General features: G+C 37.5%; 1 protein-coding gene and 1 long non-coding RNA gene across 4 annotated transcripts in view; one reads left to right on the top strand and one right to left on the bottom strand.

Moving 5' to 3' along the window:
* LOC126482382 (uncharacterized) overlaps positions 1–3,813 on the top strand; it is a 28,805-nt gene extending 24,992 nt beyond the window's left edge. For both annotated transcript variants that reach the window (XR_007587643.1, XR_007587644.1), the window contains one exon: positions 568–3,813. This is a non-coding gene — a long non-coding RNA (uncharacterized LOC126482382). The remainder of the gene's footprint in view (positions 1–567) is intronic.
* A 2,023-nt stretch (positions 3,814–5,836) lies between these two features.
* The window catches only part of LOC126482366 (germinal-center associated nuclear protein-like), a 166,238-nt gene continuing 148,923 nt past the window's right edge, over positions 5,837–23,151 (bottom strand). Inside the window, exons 13-15 of one of the 2 annotated variants that reach the window (XM_050106455.1) lie at positions 16,676–16,882; positions 12,295–12,370; positions 5,837–6,125 (exon numbers count right to left, since the gene is read on the bottom strand). In XM_050106455.1, the coding sequence (XP_049962412.1) occupies positions 12,315–12,370; positions 16,676–16,882 (263 nt within the window). In that variant the 3' untranslated portion in view covers positions 5,837–6,125; positions 12,295–12,314. The remainder of the gene's footprint in view (positions 6,126–12,294; positions 12,371–16,675; positions 16,883–23,151) is intronic. The other variant, XM_050106462.1, reaches the window with a different exon arrangement.

Raw genomic sequence — 23,151 nt, 5'->3', positions numbered from 1 at the left:
GAATGGCTTGCCATGAAGGGAAACACAATGGGGTGTAAAATGTCGTTGAAATTCCATTGTGCTGTGAGGGCATCGCAGATGACAACCAAAGGGTTCCTGCTATGAAATGAAATGGCGTCCCAGACCATCACCCTGGTTGATGGGCTGTACATGGTGGACGACAGTCAGGTTTGTATCCTGCTGCTGTCTGGTATGTCTCGGGACATGTCTTCAGTGGTTGTCAAGGCTTAATTTGAAGCAGGACTCATCACTGAAGACTGTCCTACTCCAGTCAATGAGACTACTGGCCAAAAAAACCATTCATAAAAGAGCAAAAGAAAGTTAAGTCTGTGTGAAAGGAAAGTCTTACATTATTGATACACAAGGACGGTGGAAGTGTGCTAAATTACAGCCATTAAAAGAGTTTAGTATTGTAATATGATTTTGGGTTTTTGCAATATTTTTGTTTCATTTCACATTCATATTGTTTCTATTCCATGTGGCTAGGCATTTATACTTCATTGTCCTGTATTTGTTTCTTCCTTACTTTGATGTTGGTAGTCAGTTGTGCATCCTTTTTTGTTTCAGGTGATGTGCAAACGTAAAATGACTGTAAAGATGTGGTGGATATTTGAAAAAACTGGGACACACAAAACAAGGATGTTACCTCATGGGACTATTTATATTTTACTAGTACAGAGATGTTATCATAGTACTTACAATGAACCATCAGACACATGAAGGCAATGCTCCAAGAATTACACACTTCTGGATGCATAAGGAAATTTGAGGAAGGTGTGTAAAAATACATTCATGGAAATTTTTGAAATCAGCCCTCAGAAGATTATGACACTTATCAAGAGGAAAAAAATGTGGAAATACAACCTTCAAAGACAAGTGTGGTGGTGTGAGGAAATATAAGTACATTTACAGTGACAGAATCTTGGCATGAGAATATATTGCAATAAGGATAGCCACAATAACAGTCTGAAGTCACAAAACAAGTACCTACGACTCGATGTTAATGTGCATGTGCTATATGAAGCACTCAAAGTAAAATACCAAGAAAAAAGTCACATATAGGTTTTACACCCAGAAAAAAGTCACATATAAGTTTTACAAAGCTGTGTTTGTGAAAGATTTTTCAAACTTATCTTTTCAAAGAGCATGAGTTGATACATGCAAAACACTTGATTCCCTGCATGTAAGATCAGAGTCATACACTGGTATCGCAAGATCAGTAATGTATGCTCTTGAGTTACAACATCACCAAGTGTTTCCTCTGCCGAGATTTATCACAGCAACATTTACTACTCCTGTCAACTTTTACATTAGTCTTGGAATCCACATGACCAATACTGCTGATGATGCTTTTTGCCTCTGGTATGAAGGCCAATCAGGAAGAGAAAGGAACCAGGTGGCATCATGCATAATACATTAAATATAGGACTTCTCAGCACCAACATACAAAATCTGTGTGTACGGTGTGATTACTGTGCTTGTCAAGTAAGAACTGTGTAATTTTGTTTATATACATATTCCTTGTGGCAAACAGTTTCATTCATACAATTGATCAGAAATTTCTAGTTCCTGCACACTCATACTCTTCATACCACAACTTTTCTTCTGTTGATGAATGTGCTGGATGTTCTAGTTTGCAAAGTGTGGAAGACTACTAATGCTGCTGCAACACCCTTCAAAGTGCCACACATGGGGAATAAAAACGTTTTCGATTTCGACCATGTCTCATTGAAGTACAGACACACCTCCCAACTACCACCGATCACCAAAGCTACACGGCTACGAATTGCCAAAGAACATCTAGGAATGGTTTTGTACAAAAGAAACTGCAGTGTAATTGCAGACTGAGAAATATGCTGTGTGTTGAAGGCAAGCATGACTCAGAATCTACATAAAAACTGCAACTTTCCAGGACTGATAGTGAGGAACCTTTCCATGAATTGAAAAAGGGAAACTGAAGAAAAAGACTTGATTTTATGAGTGAGGAAACTAAACAATATTTTTCAAGGATTCTGTCAGTCTATGTGCCTATTGATGATGGTGAGCAAGGACTTAGTTCTGTTTCGTAATATTTCTACTGGAGACTGACGTTTCAAAGTTTCTTAATTTGTTAAAAAAATAATGTTAAGTCTTTATGAGAAAGTTTCTTATGCAGCATATATTACAGAATTTTCCTCAGTTTTTTCCATTAGTTAGTTCTGTGGATTACTTTGCGTGTTATACTGTAATCATGTGGAATGAATCATTTTAAATTCACATTGCACATTAATTTGTACATAGGTTACATTTTGAAAATTTCTAAGTTTTTTTATTTTTTTACAAAAAGAAAATAGACATACAGATTTAAGTTAGTAGTTCCTTTTCATCACCTTTCACGCATTACAGTAACAGAAATTCTTCTACAGATTCGAAGGAGTTGTTAATAAGAATCTTTGTCAGTTTATTACCAAATTTTACTTCGCTGTCCGTCAGACATTTTATATCACTGGGTAAGTGAAGAAAAACTTTTGTTGGTGCATCATGCATCCCTTTTTGTGCTGAAGATAACTTCAAAGTGGAGTAATGAATGTCATTTTTCCTTCTGGTACTATAATTATGTACCTCATGGTCCCTTTTGAACTGTGGTGAATTATTTACAGCAAGCTTAATGAGACAGGACACACTATGGATTATTCTGCTGCAAAAATCTGGACACCAGCAAAATCCTTTTGGGATTCAGTAATTAAAGAATCTGTGGAAATATGTCTAGCACAAATTCTTATAAATTTTGACAGCGGCATTCAACTGGTGGTCATGGCTTGCAACGCAGTCATCTCTTTAATCTCTTCCGAGAGAAAACATTTTATTCATTACAACGTATCTGGCAACATCTGACATTTGTTTTTAGTGATACTGTGTCGAAGCAAGCTGGGATATTTTTACTTCCCCTATTTTTTGCCATCTGCCTACTTAAATTCGTTTTTTCCATTTTCGAACTAATTACTATTAACATACGTGAGTATAATCTGTATTTTCATACAAGAGAAAGATTGGCCCTCAGTTTTAAAGAACATAACATCGGATCTAATGTAATTGATTTTCTAATTTATTTTGACTATTCCTAGTTAGTATCTTTCATTATAGGGTGAAATCAATAATTGTTTCGTAAGTTAAATTCTATTGCTGATGTATAAAAATATACAAAGTCTGTAATAATTATAAACGTTTGGAAGATGAAATGCTAGTAATCTTAAAGTATCTATCTGGCTCTAATCGAAAACATGTTAACAAAGCCAGCCCATAATTAATTCCAAAGTAATGAATAGTTTTGTCAAAAGTATTGTTTATGTAACTATATGTGTTAATTTAATCATTTAACCAAATAATTCCGCCTCAACCTTGTAGTAGAAGAAACTGTTAAAAGGAATGAATTTTTTGATGTATTCTGTTAATTTAATGAGTTAAGTTTTAATTGTTAATTTCTGTAAATTTAACTTCAAACAATGTGCAGTTTCAGTACCTATTATTGTGATGATATACAAGGGCCCGATTTTTGGTCACGAGACAAGTCAGTCCACGGCCAAGTTTCAGATGAGGAACCAGTGTAGGTTCTGTTTCCATACATACCTGTTTATTCTCCAAGAACTGTGAACATTGTGGTTAAGTTTTTACTGCTCGTTGATGTTCAACAGAAAGTTCTTGTAGCAGTATGTGGATGTTCAACTGCAAACTATTAATGATGCTCATGGAAAGTTAAACAATAGTGCACTGGCCAAATAACTGTGTATTATCAGGGGGTTGTGAAAACTTAAAGTAAAAGAATGTGAAACGCAACTGTGCATCTGTTGGCTACTTCATTTGCAGTAGACAGTAGTTGCACATCTAACACCTATTTTTTCAGCCAGTACATTGACACTGAGGACAAGAAACGATCAACGAAGAAACAAAGTAGGCAAAACGCTACAATGCGAGAGCACATTCCGACAGAGAGCAGACATGTAGTTTCACCTTTACATATGTGCCTGCACGCCACAGATGGAGCAGTATTTGTAGAAGGTGCAGATTTTGATAGAGTCAATGTGCATGCGATTCCACGCCAATTTTTTCTATAAAGCTGACACCATGAACTAGCAGTCTCCAGTGGTATACACTTACCTGAAGATGGCTGGATGTTTGCCAGCCGAAATATTGTAGCAAGAATTTAAACAAGATGCGGCTGCAATCCCAAAACCTCATAGAATATTCAGTATGCTGGGAAAACTTTATACGAATCACACAAGACTGGGCTTATTACATGGGAACAAATTTTTAGTACTCGTGGAAACACCATCAAAACCAGATGACTTTATTTTTGAGAGAATGTATAATTTTCTTAATTTCAGAAGGAGAAGTTGGTGATACATTCATATGACTGAATTTTTGTGGAAATTACACTTTCAACATACTGCTGTGATTTTGCTCTTGAACTGTTTGTCCCTATGCTTTTTACTATATTTGTGAAATTATTATCAAATGCATTTGCCACCTGTGACTTGTGATTTATAGCCCGTCCATTCAGATTAATAGTGATTTTGTCTTGCTCTGTGGCTAGATGCTCTGTCTCTTATTACACTAAATTCCATGTAGCCTTAATTCTGTTGTTGGAAGTACTGATTTCTGACATTATGTGCATTTCTTTGATTTTTTTAATAACCTTTCTTAGTCATTTTGAGTAGTTTTTGCAATGTGCAACCACTGCAGAATCCTTCCTTGTTCTCGTCAAAAGATACATTTCGCTTTTCCGTTCACAAGATACTTTAATTCCTCCAGTGATCCATGGTTTTTTACATGAGTTTAGTGTCCTTTCTGATTAGCTTATGCGGAAACATATTTTCGAAGAATGATATGAATTTATCATGGAATATATTAAATTTTATGTTAGCATTTAGTTCATTATAAATTACACCCCATGTCATCTCCCGTTCTCTAAAACATTTGTCCTGGAGTCAATTATTCTAACTGATTTCCACTGAGGAGTATCCATACTGTAACGCATTAAATTATTTATCTTAACTAATTGTGCATAATGATCAAAAAGAGCATTTGTCACTGTGTAAACAGTTAATTTCTTACTTGGGGCTTTGTCAAATAAGACATAATCAATTAGGGTCCTACTGTTTTCATCCACCCATGTTAGAAAGTTAATTATTGAGACCAAATTGTTCAATCCAAATAAGGTTTCCAGGTCATTTTTCTGCTCAGAATCCTTTAGAAAAAAGTCTGTATCAACAGTGCTCCACAGATGTAATTTTCACTCCTCCCCAAAAAAAGGTTTTTGGCACTTTTCACCACACTGCCCTCCCACTCTACAAATACATTTACATAATTATTTAATTTGTTTTGAAGAGTGGCTTAATAGACAGCAGCAAAACAGTTGCAATACATCCCCACTGGAACTTCACTTCTGGTTTAGTGATCCTTAATCAAGTTCTCTTGTAAGACAAATAAATGAAACTAATTATAAATATAATAGAGGGAAACATTCCATGTGGGAAAAATATATCTAAAAACAAAGATGAAGTGACTTACCAAACGAAAGTGCTGGCACGTCGATAGACACACAAACAAACACAAACATACACACAAAATTCAAGCTTTCGCAACCAATGGTTGCTTCATCGGGAAAGAGGAAAGGAGAGGGAAAGACGAAAGGATGTGGGTTTTAAGGGAGAGGGTAAGGAGTCATTCCAACCCAGGGAGCAGAAAGACTTACCTTAGGAGGAAAAAAGGACAGGTATACACTCGCGCACGCACACACACACACACACACACACACACACACACACACACACACACACACACACACAGTTTTTTAAACTAATTATAAAAGTGAATGTTTTATTACAAAAGCTAAAAACATTTCAGTTCATCTCCATTTTGTGTTAAGGAGGAAAAAACATCCATACAAGAGAACTGTTGCATATCACAGTTCGTATTACGAATTGTCGGCCAGATTGAAATATATAAAAATAATGTTTCTTCCTTTTGTGAGAATAATGCAGCACATGCAAAACACATTGCTCTCTACTTTGTGGTATACTAATTGCAAGCTTGGGGAGAAGTACAACAACTCCTTTGCATCACTGCACACCATTTTCCATTCAAACCTGGAAAAAAAAAAAAAAAAAACTGTTCAGAAAATACCATTGCATTCAAAGAAAATTTATGTGTGTTATAATTTTCACAGCGATAACTTATAAATGAGAAATTTACCTTAACCACACTTGAACCTCCACACACTTATCAAAAGAATAAACACACATGTGCTGAAGAACCCATCTTCCTGAAATGACTACATTAATAATTCAGTTGTTGAGATTTTTAATATGACGTGTACTTAGCTTGTCCATGCAGCTGAAGAGACATAAGTGACACTATTAACTAGGAGTTGCAAAGGCAGTTGTGTAACACTGAACTGGACATAGTAAGATTATCAGAAAAGTGACAAAATAGCGATGATCAAACAGAATTAAAATTGGGTCATATGTTTTATTACAGAGGAACAGATCAAGAAGGAAATTCAGATCTAGTTTTTATAGTAAAAACAACATTACAAAAAGTATTACAAATAAATAAGCATTCACAGATGACACACCAAACAGGTAAATGACTGCAAATCCCGATACAAGATGATAATGCAAGATTTTCATGCATATAGGGATATGGTGTCCAAAAGAACAGACACCATAAGTATATAGTTCTGGCAACACCAACCATGACTTCCTCCTTCTGTGCGGATGCACACATATTCCCCGAACTCTTACGGGACTTAGAAAGAATGTCTTGCATGAGTAGTAAGTGTGTTGGGTTGGGGTGGAACACTACAAATGTGGTGTGTGGACATACAAGATGAGAATGTGGGTCTCGCGGGAAGCATGCACGAGATAGTCCCTGAAGTCGTGCTATCCTCTGTGCCCTCGGTGGCTTAGATGGATAGAGCATCTGCCATGTAAGCATGAGATCCCAGGTTCGAGTCGCGGTCAGGGCACACTTTTTCACCTGTCCCCGTTGATATATATCAATGCCCGTTAGCAGCTGAAGGTATTAATATAATTCTAATTTCGTTCTAGACGGCTGCAGGTCATCATGTTGTCTGTTCTTTCCATATAAGTAGAAACTAAAATGTCCACTATGGGACTGTTCCAAACCAATTTACAATTACAACTGATTATTGACTTGAAGGTTGAAATTAACAATACAGATAGACAGCAGAGTCCTCCAACTGGGGAGGCACCAAGAATGGTGTTCCATAGGGTTAAGTCTGGATCTCTTATTGTTCTTAATGTATGTTTTAATGACTTGTCAGCCAATATTCATGAAAATGCAAAGCTAGGTCTTTTTCCTGATGACACGAATACAGTAATTACACCCAACAAACATGAATTAGCTGAGGAAATTGTAAATAATGTCTTTCAGAAAACTGTTAAGTGGTTCTCTGCAAATTAACTCTCATTAAATTTTGAGAAAATGCTAACACCATTGAAACATGTTCTTTAACTTGGGCAACTACAGAACCTACATATGAAAATATATGAAGCATAAATATATTCAGATGATTACACTACATACATACAGAAGAACTTTAATGGCAGAGAAGTTGGGCCAATGAAAGCAAACATGGTTAATCAAAGACCAGTCCAGAAACAATGAATGGAAAAATGCTGAGATACATTGGGATTTGGAATCCATAAGAAACTGTGGGAGCCACTATAATTAGCTGGTACTGAAGATGGCTATTTACAGTCAAAATCTATATTTGCAAACAAAATAAAAACTAATGGAATTGCAATTGACTGCTGTGTGCCTCTCCTTTCTTACACTGATGATCTGCTGAAACGTTTAGGTTCAGCTACTTGTGCTATTATTGCAAATTTTGGAGATAAACATATCACTAAATTACCTTCTGTACCTACTTTTGTTTGGTACATATTTTGGGGTAATTTATCACTATGGGAGAAAGTATTCATTGCACAAAAGCATGTAATCAGAATAACAGCTGGAGCCCACCCAAGATAACCTTGCAGATATTTATTTAAGGACCTTGGATATTCACAGTACCTTCACAATACATATATTCACTAATGAATCTGTTATTAATAACCCATCCCATTTCAAATATAATAGCAAAGTGCATATATACAACACTATAAGAAAGGATGATCTTCACTATTGTGGGTTAAATCTTACTTTGGCACATAAAGGGACAAATTATGCTGCCACAAAAATCTTTGTTCACTTACAAATAGTATTAAAAGTATGACAATAACAAACCAGCATTAAAAAATAAAGTAAATGAATTTCTGAATGACAACTCCTTCAGTTCAACAGATGAATTTTTAGAGATGTAGTAGTAATTGTACAAAAAAGTGTAAAGAAAACTTACATCAAACTGACACGTTCCACATCATTATGAAAGGTCATATTCATGATCTATGGCACAAGTATTAATGTAATGTAACTACTAAGAACCTGAGAAGAAAACAAAGATTTAAGGAAAAAACATATCAAACAAGAAGTCAGAAACACAGATTATGATAATGAGGAAGTATAACAGAAAAATTAACCAACCACATAAGCATCCTGGATTATATGGACAGAGGCAAAAGCAGCAGTTATTTAAGAAAGATACTTGTGGCAACAGCAATAGATGTTTCAAATACGACAAAAGCGAAAGAAAAGAACAGAAGAATGCAAATGGAAGAATGCAACCATTTAAGGGAATATAAGCAGACAATAGTAGGATCATGGCAGAATATGGTGAGGCAAATAAAATTATTTGTAAATGGTTTTAAGAGAAACTGAAAATGGTCAATTAAAATGATTAAGGGAGAGAACTGAAAATAACAAGAGTATTAAGCAAAAACAAAGCAGAAACATACACTGAGTAAACATCAAACTTCAGCAGTTAAGGTGGTGCAACAGCTAATAACAGAACAAAAATTGTGCAGACATACCAAGATTCTTTTAGATGTTAGTATAGTTGAAGAGATGAATCAGAACCAAGATAGGTAACAACGGAATTAATGAGGTGTGGAAACCCATTTGAGGAATGAAGAAAGGAATGGATAATGGTGTATCAACAGAAATGATTAAAACTTAAGAAAAACTTACAGAAAAGGCACCTGCAAAATCATTTACAGAATGTCTGTGGAAGAAGACAATTTTCTAAAACTGGAATCATTGTAATTAGTCTACGTACGAAGAACTGAGCTACTTGAGGTGTCCCAACAAGCGCTCTTTCTCCTAACTGCACAACTCAATGTTCCTTCTCAGTAATCTGCGTATGAGATGTAAAGTGCTGCATCATGGAGTGACAAGCTTCCTCAACACACTGTTTGAAATCATGTTCAGTTGCATTGCAGAATGTGTCCTTGCACTGGCATATCCAAGGCCATTCAGAATGCATAAACAAATGACGTTTGTAGAATGAGATTTTCATTCTGCAGCGGAGTGTGCGCTCATATGAATCTTCCTGGCAGATTAAAACTGTGTGCCGTACTGAGACTCAAACTCGGGACCTTTGCCTTTCACGGGCAAGTGCTCTACCAACTGAGCTACCCAAGCACAACTCACGCCCTGTCCTCACAGCTTTACTTCTGCCAGTGCAGAAGGATATTGCGGAGACAGGGCTTAGCCACAGCCTCGGGGATGTTTCCAGAATGACAAAGATATCCTTTCTTTCAGGAGTGCTAGTTCTGCAAGGTTCGCAGGAGAGCTTCTGTAAAGTTTGGAAGGTAGGAGACGACGTACTGGCAGAAGTAAAGCTGTGAGGACGGGGCATGAGTTGTGCTTGGGTAGCTCAGTTGGTAGAGCACTAACCCGCGAAAGGCAAAGGCCCCGAGTTCGAGTCTCGGTCCGGCACACAGTTTTAATCGGCCAGGAAGTTTCAAATGAGGTTTGGTCTGCCATGGATACTGACATGGGGGCAGTTCCAGGGGGCGTCAAATCCATATTCTTGAAGAAAAAGCCTTGTTTCACAAAGTGCCTAGCATCCAGCACATGTTGGTCTATCAATTGTTCATATAATTCTGAAAACCATCTCAGTTGGTTTTAGAACATTTTTGAACAGATTCCAATTTGATTTCTGAATGAATCATAAGTTGATTTTTGAATGCGTTCCCTGTGGCATCTAGAAATAAAAAATTTTCCCACTGACAAAAGGGGATAAGGCTCTATGAGCTGACTCAAATAAACCCAAAAGGGTGAATGCCAATCGCTGTTTGTTATGTGGTTGATTGGGTGTGCAAATGATCAGCATTGTTGTGATTATAGTGAAATCCATAGATTCAGACTCCAGGGTGGAAAATAAATGACTAACAGGAATAATAGTTGAGGAAGATTGCATATTATCTCCTTGATACATCCAAGAAAATGAAAGTTTGACAGAAAATTCTTGACAGATTGCAACACTGCTAAGAATGTACTTTGTTACCTTTGTTACTTAGTGTCTTGTACAACAACTGTAGCAATGAATCTAACAAAGAATTCTGAATGTAGTGAGAAAACTATCAGCTTAGGTGTAGTTTTCCAAGGAATAAAAGTGATTTGAGTAGAAACAACCATGGAGAAAGTGAAAAATGGATTATTTTATATGGGATGGGCTGATCTCTAATGATTTGGGTTGTGTGTGATAAGAAGATGCTTATGATTTCTGAATACCATATTCACCTGATTATAAGATGTCTCTGAATGTAAGATGATCCTCCCCACCCTTTTAAATAGGCTACTTGAGAAAATTTTGTCTTATTCTAACTGATCATTACTTACAAACTGCTTTATTGATATAAGATACCAGCCTAGAAGTTACCACTATATCTATTCTAATCTGATGCCATTTATTGATGTCTATATTTTGATAATACAAGAATAAACAAATGAAGTGCTTTACACTAATTTTTATTTTCACTGTTTTTTTGCTTGCTATCATCATCATCACATCCATCACCACCACCACCACCACCACCACCACCACCACCGTCGTCATTGACATGAAAGTAAACAGGCACCTGATGAGCATTGCCAGCGTTGACGCGAGATTGATTACATGATGCTGATTTGCAAGCCTGTTTTTATCAAAGTCACTGGAATTTGCTGCTGATGCATGCAGTTGGAAAATTCCTCCTCATGTCCAATATGTTCACTTGGAGAATTTCTCAAGTACGTGGGAAGACTGCGTTGTGTTTATCTTGCATATACTGAACAACCTGCTGCACAATTCATGAAACATTCTATGCTTTAGTCACCTGAAATTTTGTCATACATAACTAATATTCTTTAATATCTTCTTCACCTGACACCACACATGAAGATTCACTTCTGTGACCTCAAATTTTCTCCATATTGCATATTATTTGTGCCTCTGCTTGATGAATCACAATTAACTTAAAATTAGTGTCGTATTGTCCATGTGATGCATATTGAAGAGTGAACATGCAGATCCATGTTTCTCAACACCGTTACGGCTGTGATTTTCACCCATTATTGATTGCCACAATATACAGCTTTCACAGTGGTGACAATATAGCAAACTGAATAACAAAAACACATTGTCCTCTCAGCTTCCTACACCCAAACTGGCAGAAATGGTACCATTTTGGATAAAGTTAACAGTGCTGTAGAGAAGCAGCAGCTTTAATGCCATTGTTGAAGCTAATGTTTCCTTTGTTCTAGTCTTCCGTGCAATCATATTTTTGTCAGTGATAATTTGTCTTTTATGGAAAGGTACATCCCTTATACCAATTAATGAGTAAGAAAGGTAGGGAAATTTCATTGAATACACCCAGGGCAGATGTACTCTTGAGGCAGTAAGGCACCCTGGAAAATTGTAAGGTGACACTGGTTCCAGTTTAAATATTCAAAATTAATCTGTCATAATAATATCTTTATTTGTTATTAATTAACATGGATTCTCTTGAAGCATTAGCTGTCATATTTGTGAAATTATATGCAGAGTTTGAAATGTGGCAATAATTAAAAGGATCAGTGTATAATTTTTATGGCAATATTTTCAACTAAAAATGATCTGATGAGAGAAAAGAGAGAGGCAAATATTGAGCAATCCATGATATAAACTCTTCACCAATACAAAGAAAAATGTAATTAATATAGAGGTATCATTACTTCAATCTTTCAACATGGAACAGAAATTGTGAATGAAGCGAGTAGTTTGTTTCCTTTTTCCCTTTTTGTAGGGCAAAACGTTAAACATGACAACAACAAAAATTGATTCAGCTTTAACATTATATAATCATATATAAATATGTTTTAAATACTCACTCAATGTACTTTTAAAGCTGTTACAGCTCATCTATTTTTAATTTCTTTTTTCCCTGGTGCTCAAGTATAAAATTCTCTGAACAGATAATTACAATTATCAATTAAATTTCCTGTTTTCCTCTCCTGTCTTGTCCTTTTCTAATGATTCAGTGAGCCACTTTTTGGTTCTGTCTTCTTAATTGTTCAAGGGTACTTTTAAATTACATCTTCAAGGTCTTACACAAAATTATACAAAAAGGCTGGTGTTTTTCAAATAAAGAAAGAATATTATTGGACATAACCAACTATAAGGAAAATTTCCTTAGCTCAGTCTTAGTATCCACTAATGTTTCACCACTGTAAGGCTTCAACTATTTGTAGCAATATTTTTGACAATATTATGAAAAGGATAGTTGCCACTCACCATATAACGGATTTTTATTTTTATTTATTTGTATGGCTCAGATGCAGTTTGAAATTACAGGTATATAACATTAGCAATACTATATATAACAGGAATATGAAAATACCAAAACTAGGTATAAAACTAATTACATGTCAAAATCTAGATCCTAATCCATATAAGAGCCGTATCATCAACTTTCATGAGGTCACTCCACTCCCCTGGTAGTAACGCTAGAGGCATTAATCTGTAATGTGCTTGATTGTCTTGTTTCAGAGCCCCACAGTCATAAACCGGAGAGTCTGTAGAACCCCATTTGTAAAAAGAGTCTGCGCACTGACCATGCCCATGAGAGCTCTGTTTATTTTGACCCACACTTTCCTGTCAAGTTCTCTTCCAGCAGTATCACAATTATATTTTTCAAATCATTCACACTCTTCAGGATTGTCAATAAGTTGATAACTCTGATTCCACAGGTCTTTCATCCCAGTATTACTGGTATCTAGCTCTTCTGCATGCTGTAGAACGTGGGTTTCTTGAACCGAGTCTATTTTGTCATAAACTTGGTATGTCTTCCTGTATGGGTAATCCCAGGTTCTGCTGTAGCACGTATTCCCTAAGCAAGGCCTCACTTCTGCAGGTTGCTAGTGGATAGATGTTGCTCAGCCAGAGGGAACCAATAAGTCGGTGTTATTAACTGATTCAACTGGAGCTCGACCAAGTTGATGTGGCAGCTATTTAGCCACACTGGGGCACAATACTCGGCTTTAGAGAAGACCAGCGCAATGGATGATGTGCGGAAGGTTTCTGCTGAAGCTTACCATTCCATTCCACACAATTTTTGAATAATATTGTTATGAGTTTTTATCTTGGCAGCAGTACTTTCAAGATGTTTTCTTTATGAAAGAGTGTCGTCAATGGTGACACCAAGGTAGTTAGGGTACTTGTTATGGCAAAGAGTGTTTTTCGTTAAGTTTCATTCTGAGCTTGTTTGGTTGTCAGATGGAATGTATGTACTTCAGTTTTACTTGTACTGGGTTTAAGTAGCCACTTTCTAAATAGGCGCTCATAATGGCTAGATCTTCTGTGAGGATTGTCTCGTTCATCCAAGATCCTGGGTTCAACAAGCAAGAGTGATATCGTCTGCATAACAGAATTTTGTTGACCTGGTATTGGGTAGATCGGAGATATATAGATTGAACAATAAGGGGGCTAAGACGGAGGGCTGTGGTAGACCATTACTTAATTTCCTCTTCTTATTCACATTTTCTCCCAATCGAAGGTAGAAATATCTATTATTTATTGTGGTGTTTATGAGAGTTACAGTTTTTCGGCATCAGATTGTTTTTAGCAATTTGTATATCATCCCTTCTCTCCACACTGTGTCATATGCCACAGTTAGGTCTATGAATGTGACAGATGCTTTCACGTTTCCTTGGAAGGCAGCCTCTGAAAGTTGTTAGGGCCAGTACCTGGTCGCAGGGTGTAAAATAGGTCGTGTCCATAGTGGAATACTACAATGTGCACTCTGGGTACTACACGTGCACCCTGGGTAAGGCTAAATGAGCTAAAACAAATAGGCAGCCAGACCAGATGTTGGATTTCCTGGCTACCAACATGCAGGTAAATCAAAACCATATAACGGAGATGCTGAGTCACAGATGGCCACAGCAAAAAGACTGTCAAACAAAGCTTTTGACCGAACAGGCCTCCATCAGAACAGACAACACACACACACACACACACACACACACACACTACGTACGTGTGTGTGTGTGTGTGTGTGTGTGTGTGTGTGTGTGTGTGTGTGTGTGTCCCCCTGCGCGCGCGCATGCTTGTTGTCTATTCTGATGAAGGTTCGTTTGGCCAAAAGCTTTGTTTGCCAGTCTTCTGTGACTCAGCCTCTCCACTATTTGGTGAGTAGCAACTATCCTTTTCATAATATTGTCATTATTCCATCCTGGATTTTACATTGTTTGTTGTAGCAATATCTTTAATTTATATACGAGTACATGAAACGCATGCTTTGAATGTGTTGTGCTTGAAGCCAGTCACTATAAAATTATATATTTACTGGTACAAGCGACAACAGTGCCATTAAAAACAGTAAAAAACTGATAGAGAAGTATATAATTACACCTGATAGTATTCCATGAAATAATGAATCACTATACCTTTAATCATTACTGTATCTCTGCTTTGTCAGTATCACAGGGCTAAATCTGTCACAAAGACATACTTATTAACTATTTTTCATATTTCAAGGAAAGTTGCAGGAAGCACAGGACATTCGCTCCAATCTTCTGCACAGACTGCCAGAGGGAGGAGGTAGGAGCAGTGTGAGCATGTGCCACCTCCATCATACAATGCTGACAACTTAAGAACTGGTGACTGTGTTTGTTCTTCATTTGGAGCAATGATTGATTTGAAACAGACCTACAGATATATTATATGCTTCGATAATTTGTTTAAATTGAAATGAATGTAATCTCCAAATACTTAAAACACAATGCTAGGAATCAATAAATCACATTCAACAACCACAGTATTGAGGCTCTCATTGATTCACCGCCTTATTTTGTCACATATGTTAGTAACACTGAAAGCATGAAGATGGTTATCCCAGAGACCTCTGATGCCTGTTCATTCTGATGTATTGAGCCCATAAACAAACAAAAGTGAACAAATTATAGAGAATACTGTATTCCTCTGGAAACTGTCACACTATTCTGTTTCTCCTCTTGTGACTCTCCTTCAATTTCTCCTCCTCCTCTCATTTATCACACTTTTCTTCTTCATGACTCTCTCTCTCTCTCTCTTTCTTATTCTTCTTCATGACTCTCTCTCTCTCTCTCTTTCTTATTAATGTCAAAACAAGGCTTTGGCTGCAGAAGTTGAAGCATCAGTATTTTTCCAGTCTTCTTTATTGCCTTCTTGTAATTCTTGTAGCAGTCAGTATTTTTCCAGCCTTGCTTACTCCCTTTTTGTAATTACAATTTCTAAACTGGACAATATGTACATTTTTGTTCTCTCGCATGTTGAAGCATCTCATTCTAATCTCAACAAAGTACTTAAATTTAAGAAAAACTAATATAGCTTGATAGCATTCATATCTCTCACTAGCATCATGTGTAGAAACACGTAACACAGAAACTGATATTAGCATTAACCAAGAAATCTTAAGATGTATTCTTAGTGTTCTGGCACCAGAGTGAAACAGTTCCTGTTCTGTGGCCAAATTATTATTGCTGTATTTTCTCAATTTTAATTGTGAAATACATTGAAGCAGGAAGTAATGGGAAGGATCAAATATGCAAATGTACTTATCAATGTCAGACTATAGGGCAGAGCCAGGAAGAGGATTATCAGAAATCTTGGACAGAACCATGTGAAGGTTTGTACCACTACGTAAATATATACATACAGTACGATCATTATAAAAGATCACCACAAAATTTAATTGTACAAACAAAGCACAAAATAGACATGAAAGATAATATACTTGAGCGAATAAAAATGAAGTATGAGAAAAATTTAATGAGGTATGAAAAATTCTAAAACTGTTAGAACACATCTTCAGATAATAATAGCACACTTAGAATACTTGAAGGGATATTATGTAAATGAATGATAAAACAAAGTTTCTTTACATCAATAATTTTTCATTTGTATTAGTTGCCAACAAATGATGGTACAACAATTTGGTTAAGATCTCTATGTCTGAAACATAATGGCTTGTAACCCCCCCCCCTCCCCCCCCACCCCATCCACCCACACCACAGACACACAATAAAGTGTGTGCGTGCGAGAGAGAGAGAGAGAGAGAGAAAGTTCATACATTTCATTTTTATAAAAAAAAAATTGTTATATTTACACATCCCATGCAATGAACGTGATTTAACTGGTAATAAATTGAACAAATGGTAAAAACATAATATTCATTATTTTGCAGCTTAGTTATATAGATTAAGCTTTCATAAAACTAAAAAATGGATATACCTTCTTCAATACTTCTTTCTAGATCCTCCAATATTTTTTCCTGTCGTGATGAAAGTATCTTTAATTCTGAGGCTAGCAATGCAGCTGCATCAACAGCATTCCTGCTACGTTTCAGTTTCCTCTGTGACTGGAATGACCTGGGTGAAGAAGTGATTCCTTCACAGTCAGATTTTGGTGAGACAGTGTGACATAAAATGTCAATACTCGCTGAAAAAAAATCAGATGTGATAATAGTGTCATTGATTAATTATCAGAATTAACTGGAAGATAAAAAAATGTTCCTATATTACCACACAAACACCAATTTTTACTTGAAATGTACTTATTTAGCTGCTGCTGATAAAAATTAGCAGTATTATGCAATACACAGGGCGGTGAGAAACAGTGCAAAAAGCTTGTACGGTTTTTTTTAGCATAGGTTGTGCTGAGAAATAACTGTTATGAAAACAAAGATACATTGTGATATTTCTGAGTTAATTAGCATTAAAATTAGGCAGTTAGGCCTGTTGTGCTTGTGCAATTTCCAGCAGTACGCCAGCCAAAGGCAGTGTTGCAAAATGTTTTCATTTGGTTTCCTCAAAACAAACATGAGGGTGATACAAAAATAGGACACAGAACAGTAGTAAGAATCAAACCTAAGCCAGAGACTTAGCAGTCTTGTGCACTATCATCTACACTTTGAGAACCAACTGACACTATTTGTATTTGATGGGCCACTTGAATTTTCGCACGCAGTGGTCTGATTGACTAACTTCAATGCCAGTTAACTTGGAAAGAGTACAACATACTGATTTTTTTACTTAACAATAATTTCTCAGCCCAGCCTACCCTACAACACTCTTACAAGTTTTTCAGGCTCTTCCTGACCACCCAGTACGTACTATAGGCTTGCAAAGGGCAATGATAAAATCATGTTTGAAGTTCTCAAGAAAATTAGACACAAAATTTTAAAAAAAATTGCTTATTTCATACTTTTTAAAGAAATCCCCCCCCCCCCAAAAAATAAATAAATAAATAAATAAATCCCCACTGTACTGTTATTCGAATATGGCACACGAAGACTGTAAAACAGATACCTTTTGTGAAAAAATATGTTACTGTGGCAAAAATGAAAACAAAAGTAAAGGAAGTCAAACAGAACATTATGATCTTTTAACATTATAATTTTTTCTTAATTAAATGATGAAAGCGAGGACTCCTGCATTATTCATTTTTGCCCTTGAGGAATCACACTGTAAAGTGCCTGCCTCAAACAGATTATGTCACTTGTCTTGAAGTCAAATTAATTTTCAGTTTCTGTTTTTCTAAACTGTGAGGATTTGTGTTTTAGATTTTATGTAGTTTAGCAGATAAACACACTTGTAGATAAAAGCGCATAGTGTAGAGTATGCTGTTCCAGCTAGAAAGCTCAGCTCTGAGCAATGGGTTCCCATGGGCACTGGTGTGCAGGAGCGAGTAAACAGCTTGCACACGCATGCGCAACATCACAGGTGGACAATGCTGGGCAAGCAGCTTACATGCAGCACTGTGCACAAAACACTGGCTAGTGAGGAGACCATGTACAACGTAACACAGGATGACTGAATATAAACAAAAACATTAATATAAGACAAACATATGAACACTCTATTTAGTTTGAGAAATACATTTCTGTTTATTCATGATTAATGAAATATTGAGTGTCAGTCCTTGAGCTGCTGTATGACACAGACTACTCTTAAGTGTTGGGTCATATAGCTGGGACCTTCCTGCAGTTTTTACTCTCTTCATTACAGAAAACAAGTCATTCACAAGCATATGTTGATCCAAACATAGATATGATGTCAGCTTGATTACTGTGTAATTTGGGAAAGTCTTCTGCAAGAAGATTGTAATACAATCTTGCCAAATTCGTGGTTTTGTAGTATCTGTCTTTGAGCAGTGTACTGTTTTGAAAATCTATTAGGTCTAGTCGTATTTCTGAAGAAACAGTACCTGGCACAACTGAAAATGGAGGCCTAAACAGTTTTAACTCAGCAGCTGTTCTCTGATCCACGGGGCTGCCTTGGAACAATCTGATGTAGAAGACACAAGTTACCATTGACAACACTTTCTTCCTCAGTCCTTAATGAACATACTACTTAATTTTTATATGCCATGTTTAGTCTGTCAACACCTGACTTCTGCAGTCTTAGTTCATCTTTAACTGATCCAAGTACAGCTTTAATCTTAACTGGCAGACAAAATAAACTTGTGTGAAAACGTATATTAGCCAGATGACGAGGCACAGGCACAGACAGCTGCTCCTTCATCTCACTATTGGGGCTCTGTCTTAAAGGAATCAATTGAAATTAGACTGGCAGATAATATTATAAATAGGGACAAGGTCTACCCTTTAAGTGAAATGCGGAATCCTGTTTTATTTGGGAAAAAAAGAATGAAAAAACAATGGTTTTTGACTTGGAAAACAGAGACAGCTACTCCACAGTACTTTCCAGTTACCTGCCAGCTTTTATCACTTGAGTGCTGTACCTTCACTCTGCATTATGGGGCAGGAGCAACGATTTCTCTCACAGACACATTGCTTCTCTTTGGTGTCACTTCTGAAAATATTTAACTAACAGATTTCTTACCTGAATATGGCAGCCAGTTGGACTGTTAAAATAAAACTGTATGATTAGGCTTTAGATCAAACAAGAATATTATGAATTTATATACCAGGAAAGTATAGATTATCACATCATTATTTAGCGATTGCTGTTTCGCATGTTAGGGTGCTACATGATTACAGAGTGACTCTCAAAATTCTTTTCATTGTTTTAACATGGCTGTATGGTAAATAATATGATAATTATAAAACTAGAATATTATTGTATAAGACTATTAATACCATTACTGCCCAGTCCTAAATCAAAATAATAAGTACTTATTTGAGGCTGCTAATATCAACCCAATACTCCTACTATTATATTTGCCTTTTTATCATTAATTTTACTTGTGATATTAGTTCATTTGTGCAGGGGGTAAGTACCAGATTGCCAACCAAAAGTCTGGGGTTCAATCCCTAGTTATTTTTCTACAGTTATTTCTTCTTTCTCCTCAAGCAATGATTTTTTAATGGGGAAAAGTGCCAAGTTGCACTATGCACTATGGTTCAGAATCAACACAAAATTGTATGATTTGCTAGGTACGTCAATTCTAAGAGCAGAGGAAGACAATACATCATACCACAGAACCAAGCCCAGTAAAGCATTGCTGTGTTCAAACCAACATTTTAGTTGTGGATAACTTTACTGTTGTTACTTTGATAGCATTTAATAGCATCCTGACTCACTATACTTATTTGCTGTTCACTTTAATCTGGTGGAGGTGCATCATTTGTACTGTTTGAAGAGAGTGGTTAATTTCTCTTTACATTCTGTGTCAAATCTGCCACACTGTCAGGTCCAGCAACATTTTATTACCTCCAGACTTCTTGGGGAACCAATTCAATTTCCACCAATCGTCACTCAGTCCCCTCTTCCCTACTGTGCTCACTGCTCTTCACTATTCCTTTACTGGGCCATTTAATCACAAACCTCTTTCTTGTTCCCTGTACTCTTGTGTTGGATTTCATCATCCTTCCTGTGGTAACTGTAAACTATAGTTACGCCTTTTTTGTCTGAATCATCATCATCTAGAAAATTTAGAGTATCAAAAGTCACTTTCAGTCTAATTATGTAACAACATTATTTTCCCTTAAAGCCTGCCTCATCATTTTTTATGTTTATCGACCTGGAATGTAATGAGATACAAGGTCTGTTGATATTGGTATCAGCTAAAGTTCACCCAAAATTGTGCACAGATTCATAAATTGGCTTCAAAATTTTTTCAACTATTCTTTCCAATCAATTTTTCCAATTATTCACGCAATTATTAATCCATTTCCACATCATTATTCAATGGCGACCGTTTAAATGACGGTGCCAAGTGAAATATGAATAGACCTTTCAATTGATGAGATAAAAATTTTTGAGAAATGATTCATATTATTGTTACAAGGAACTAAGGAAACTTTCATTGTATTTGTTACATGCCCATGAGATTGGGAATGATAAAACCATTTAAGCAGCATATTAAAATTAATTCTGCCTACAAATGAGACGAGCCAGGAATACTGATTTCAGCAGTAAAGGTAGGAAGCTGCTACGCTGTATGCTTATATGGCGGCACTTGGCGCCATCACTCTGGCAGTGGATAATCTCTTTTTCTTCCAAGTAATATCCTTTACGGAAAGTGCATTTCCACAGAAAAGATGAAAATTTGTACAAAGTCATTATTAAAGTGCAAGATAAGTCACTATAAGACTGTGTCAGATAATAACCAGGTTCATTAGTGAATACACAGCTAAATCTACTTTAATTAAAGTGCGAAAACAGAAAGAATTTCATTTTTGAAAAATTTTATTCATAATTTTGTTAAAAACTATTCACAATGGAGTCAAAGGAACTGGTCATTGTTGAAAATTCATTACAAAATGCAATATGCCAAGATGTCGGAAATCTGAGCTTGGCAACAGTTGAAGGTAATACGCCAACTAGCGAACTGGCCCATGGCAACCAAAACAATGAGGTTGGCATCCCACTATCAATAAATGATGACACTGGTAATATAACTATTTTTTCAAATAGCGAAACCGATGGGTGCAACAGCGAAAATTCCTTTGATTATTTGCTCACGACATTGTGACTGCAAGAACAGGAAACAGTTCATAAAAACAATGTAATTACTAGTGAGACACACAATTTAACACAACTCATGCAACAAATAACACAACAGTTCACAAAACAGAAACTACAGGAAAGTGAAACACAACAACTTAAGGGTATGACACAGCAGTTCAAAAAACATGAGGAAAATAGAGGACAACAGTTTACACAGCAAAATCAGGCATTTAACGATTTCAAGAATAGTATTAGTCAACAGTTCAGTGAGGTGAGCAAAACTATACGCACTGAATTATCTGATGAACTACACTCCTGGAAATGGAAAAAAGAACACATTGACACCGGTGTGTCAGACCCACCATACTTGCTCCTGACACTGCGAGAGGGCTGTACAAGCAATGATCACACGCACGGCACAGCGGACACACCAGGAACCGCGGTGTTGGCCGTCGAATGGCGCTAGCTGCGCAGCATTTGTGCACCGCCGCCGTCAGTGTCAGCCAGTTTGCCGTGGCATACGGAGCTCCATCGCAGTCTTTAACACTGGTAGCATGCCGCGACAGCGTGGACGTGAACCGTATGTGCAGTTGACGGACTTTGAGCGAGGGCGTATAGTGGGCATGCGGGAGGCCGGGTGGACGTACCGCCGAATTGCTCAACACGTGGGGCGTGAGGTCTCCACAGTACATCGATGTTGTCACCAGTGGTCGGCGGAAGGTGCACGTGCCCGTCGACCTGGGACCGGACCGCAGCGACGCACGGATGCACGCCAAGACCGTAGGATCCTACGCAGTGCCGTAGGGGACCGCACCGCCACTTCCCAGCAAATTAGGGACACTGTTGCTCCTGGGGTATCGGCGAGGACCATTCGCAACCGTCTCCATGAAGCTGGGCTACGGTCCTGCACACAGTTAGGCCGTCTTCCGCTCACGCCCCAACATCGTGCAGCCCGCCTCCAGTGGTGTCGCGACAGGCGTGAATGGAGGGACGAATGGAGACGTGTCGTCTTCAGCGATGAGAGTCGCTTCTGCCTTGGTGCCAATGATGGTCGTATGCGTGTTTGGCGCCGTGCAGGTGAGCGCCACAATCAGGACTGCATACGACCGAGGCACACAGGGCCAACACCCGGCATCATGGTGTGCGGAGCGATCTCCTACACTGGCCGTACACCACTGGTGATCGTCGAGGGGACACTGAATAGTGCACGGTACATCCAAACCGTCATCGAACCCATCGTTCTACCATTCCTAGACCGGCAAGGGAACTTGCTGTTCCAACAGGACAATGCACGTCCGCATGTATCCCGTGCCACCCAACGTGCTCTAGAAGGTGTAAGTCAACTACCCTGGCCAGCAAGGTCTCCGGATCTGTCCCCCATTGAGCATGTTTGGGACTAGATGAAGCATCGTCTCACGCGGTCTGCACGTCCAGCACGAACGCTGGTCCAACTGAGGCGCCAGTTGAAAAAGGCATGGCAAGCCGTTCCACAGGACTACATTCAGCATCTCTACGATCGTCTCCATGGGAGAATAGCAGCATGCATTGCTGCGAAAGGTGGATATACACTGTACTAGTGCCGACATTGTGCATGCTCTGTTGCCTGTGTCTATGTGCCTGTGGTTCTGTCAGTGTGATCATGTGATGTATCTGACCCCAGGAATGTGTCAATAAAGTTTCCCCTTCCTGGGACAATGAATTCACGGTGTTCTTATTTCAATTTCCAGGAGTGTATCTAGGAAGTTGACAGGGCTAGGAAAATAATTAAAACAAGAAATAATTACTGATATATCC

Source organism: Schistocerca serialis, chromosome 1 (assembly GCF_023864345.2).
Source record: "Schistocerca serialis cubense isolate TAMUIC-IGC-003099 chromosome 1, iqSchSeri2.2, whole genome shotgun sequence".
NCBI lineage: Eukaryota > Metazoa > Arthropoda > Insecta > Orthoptera > Acrididae > Schistocerca > Schistocerca serialis.
Note: the sequence above shows the minus strand (reverse complement) of the source record. Positions and strands in the feature narration are given on the sequence as shown.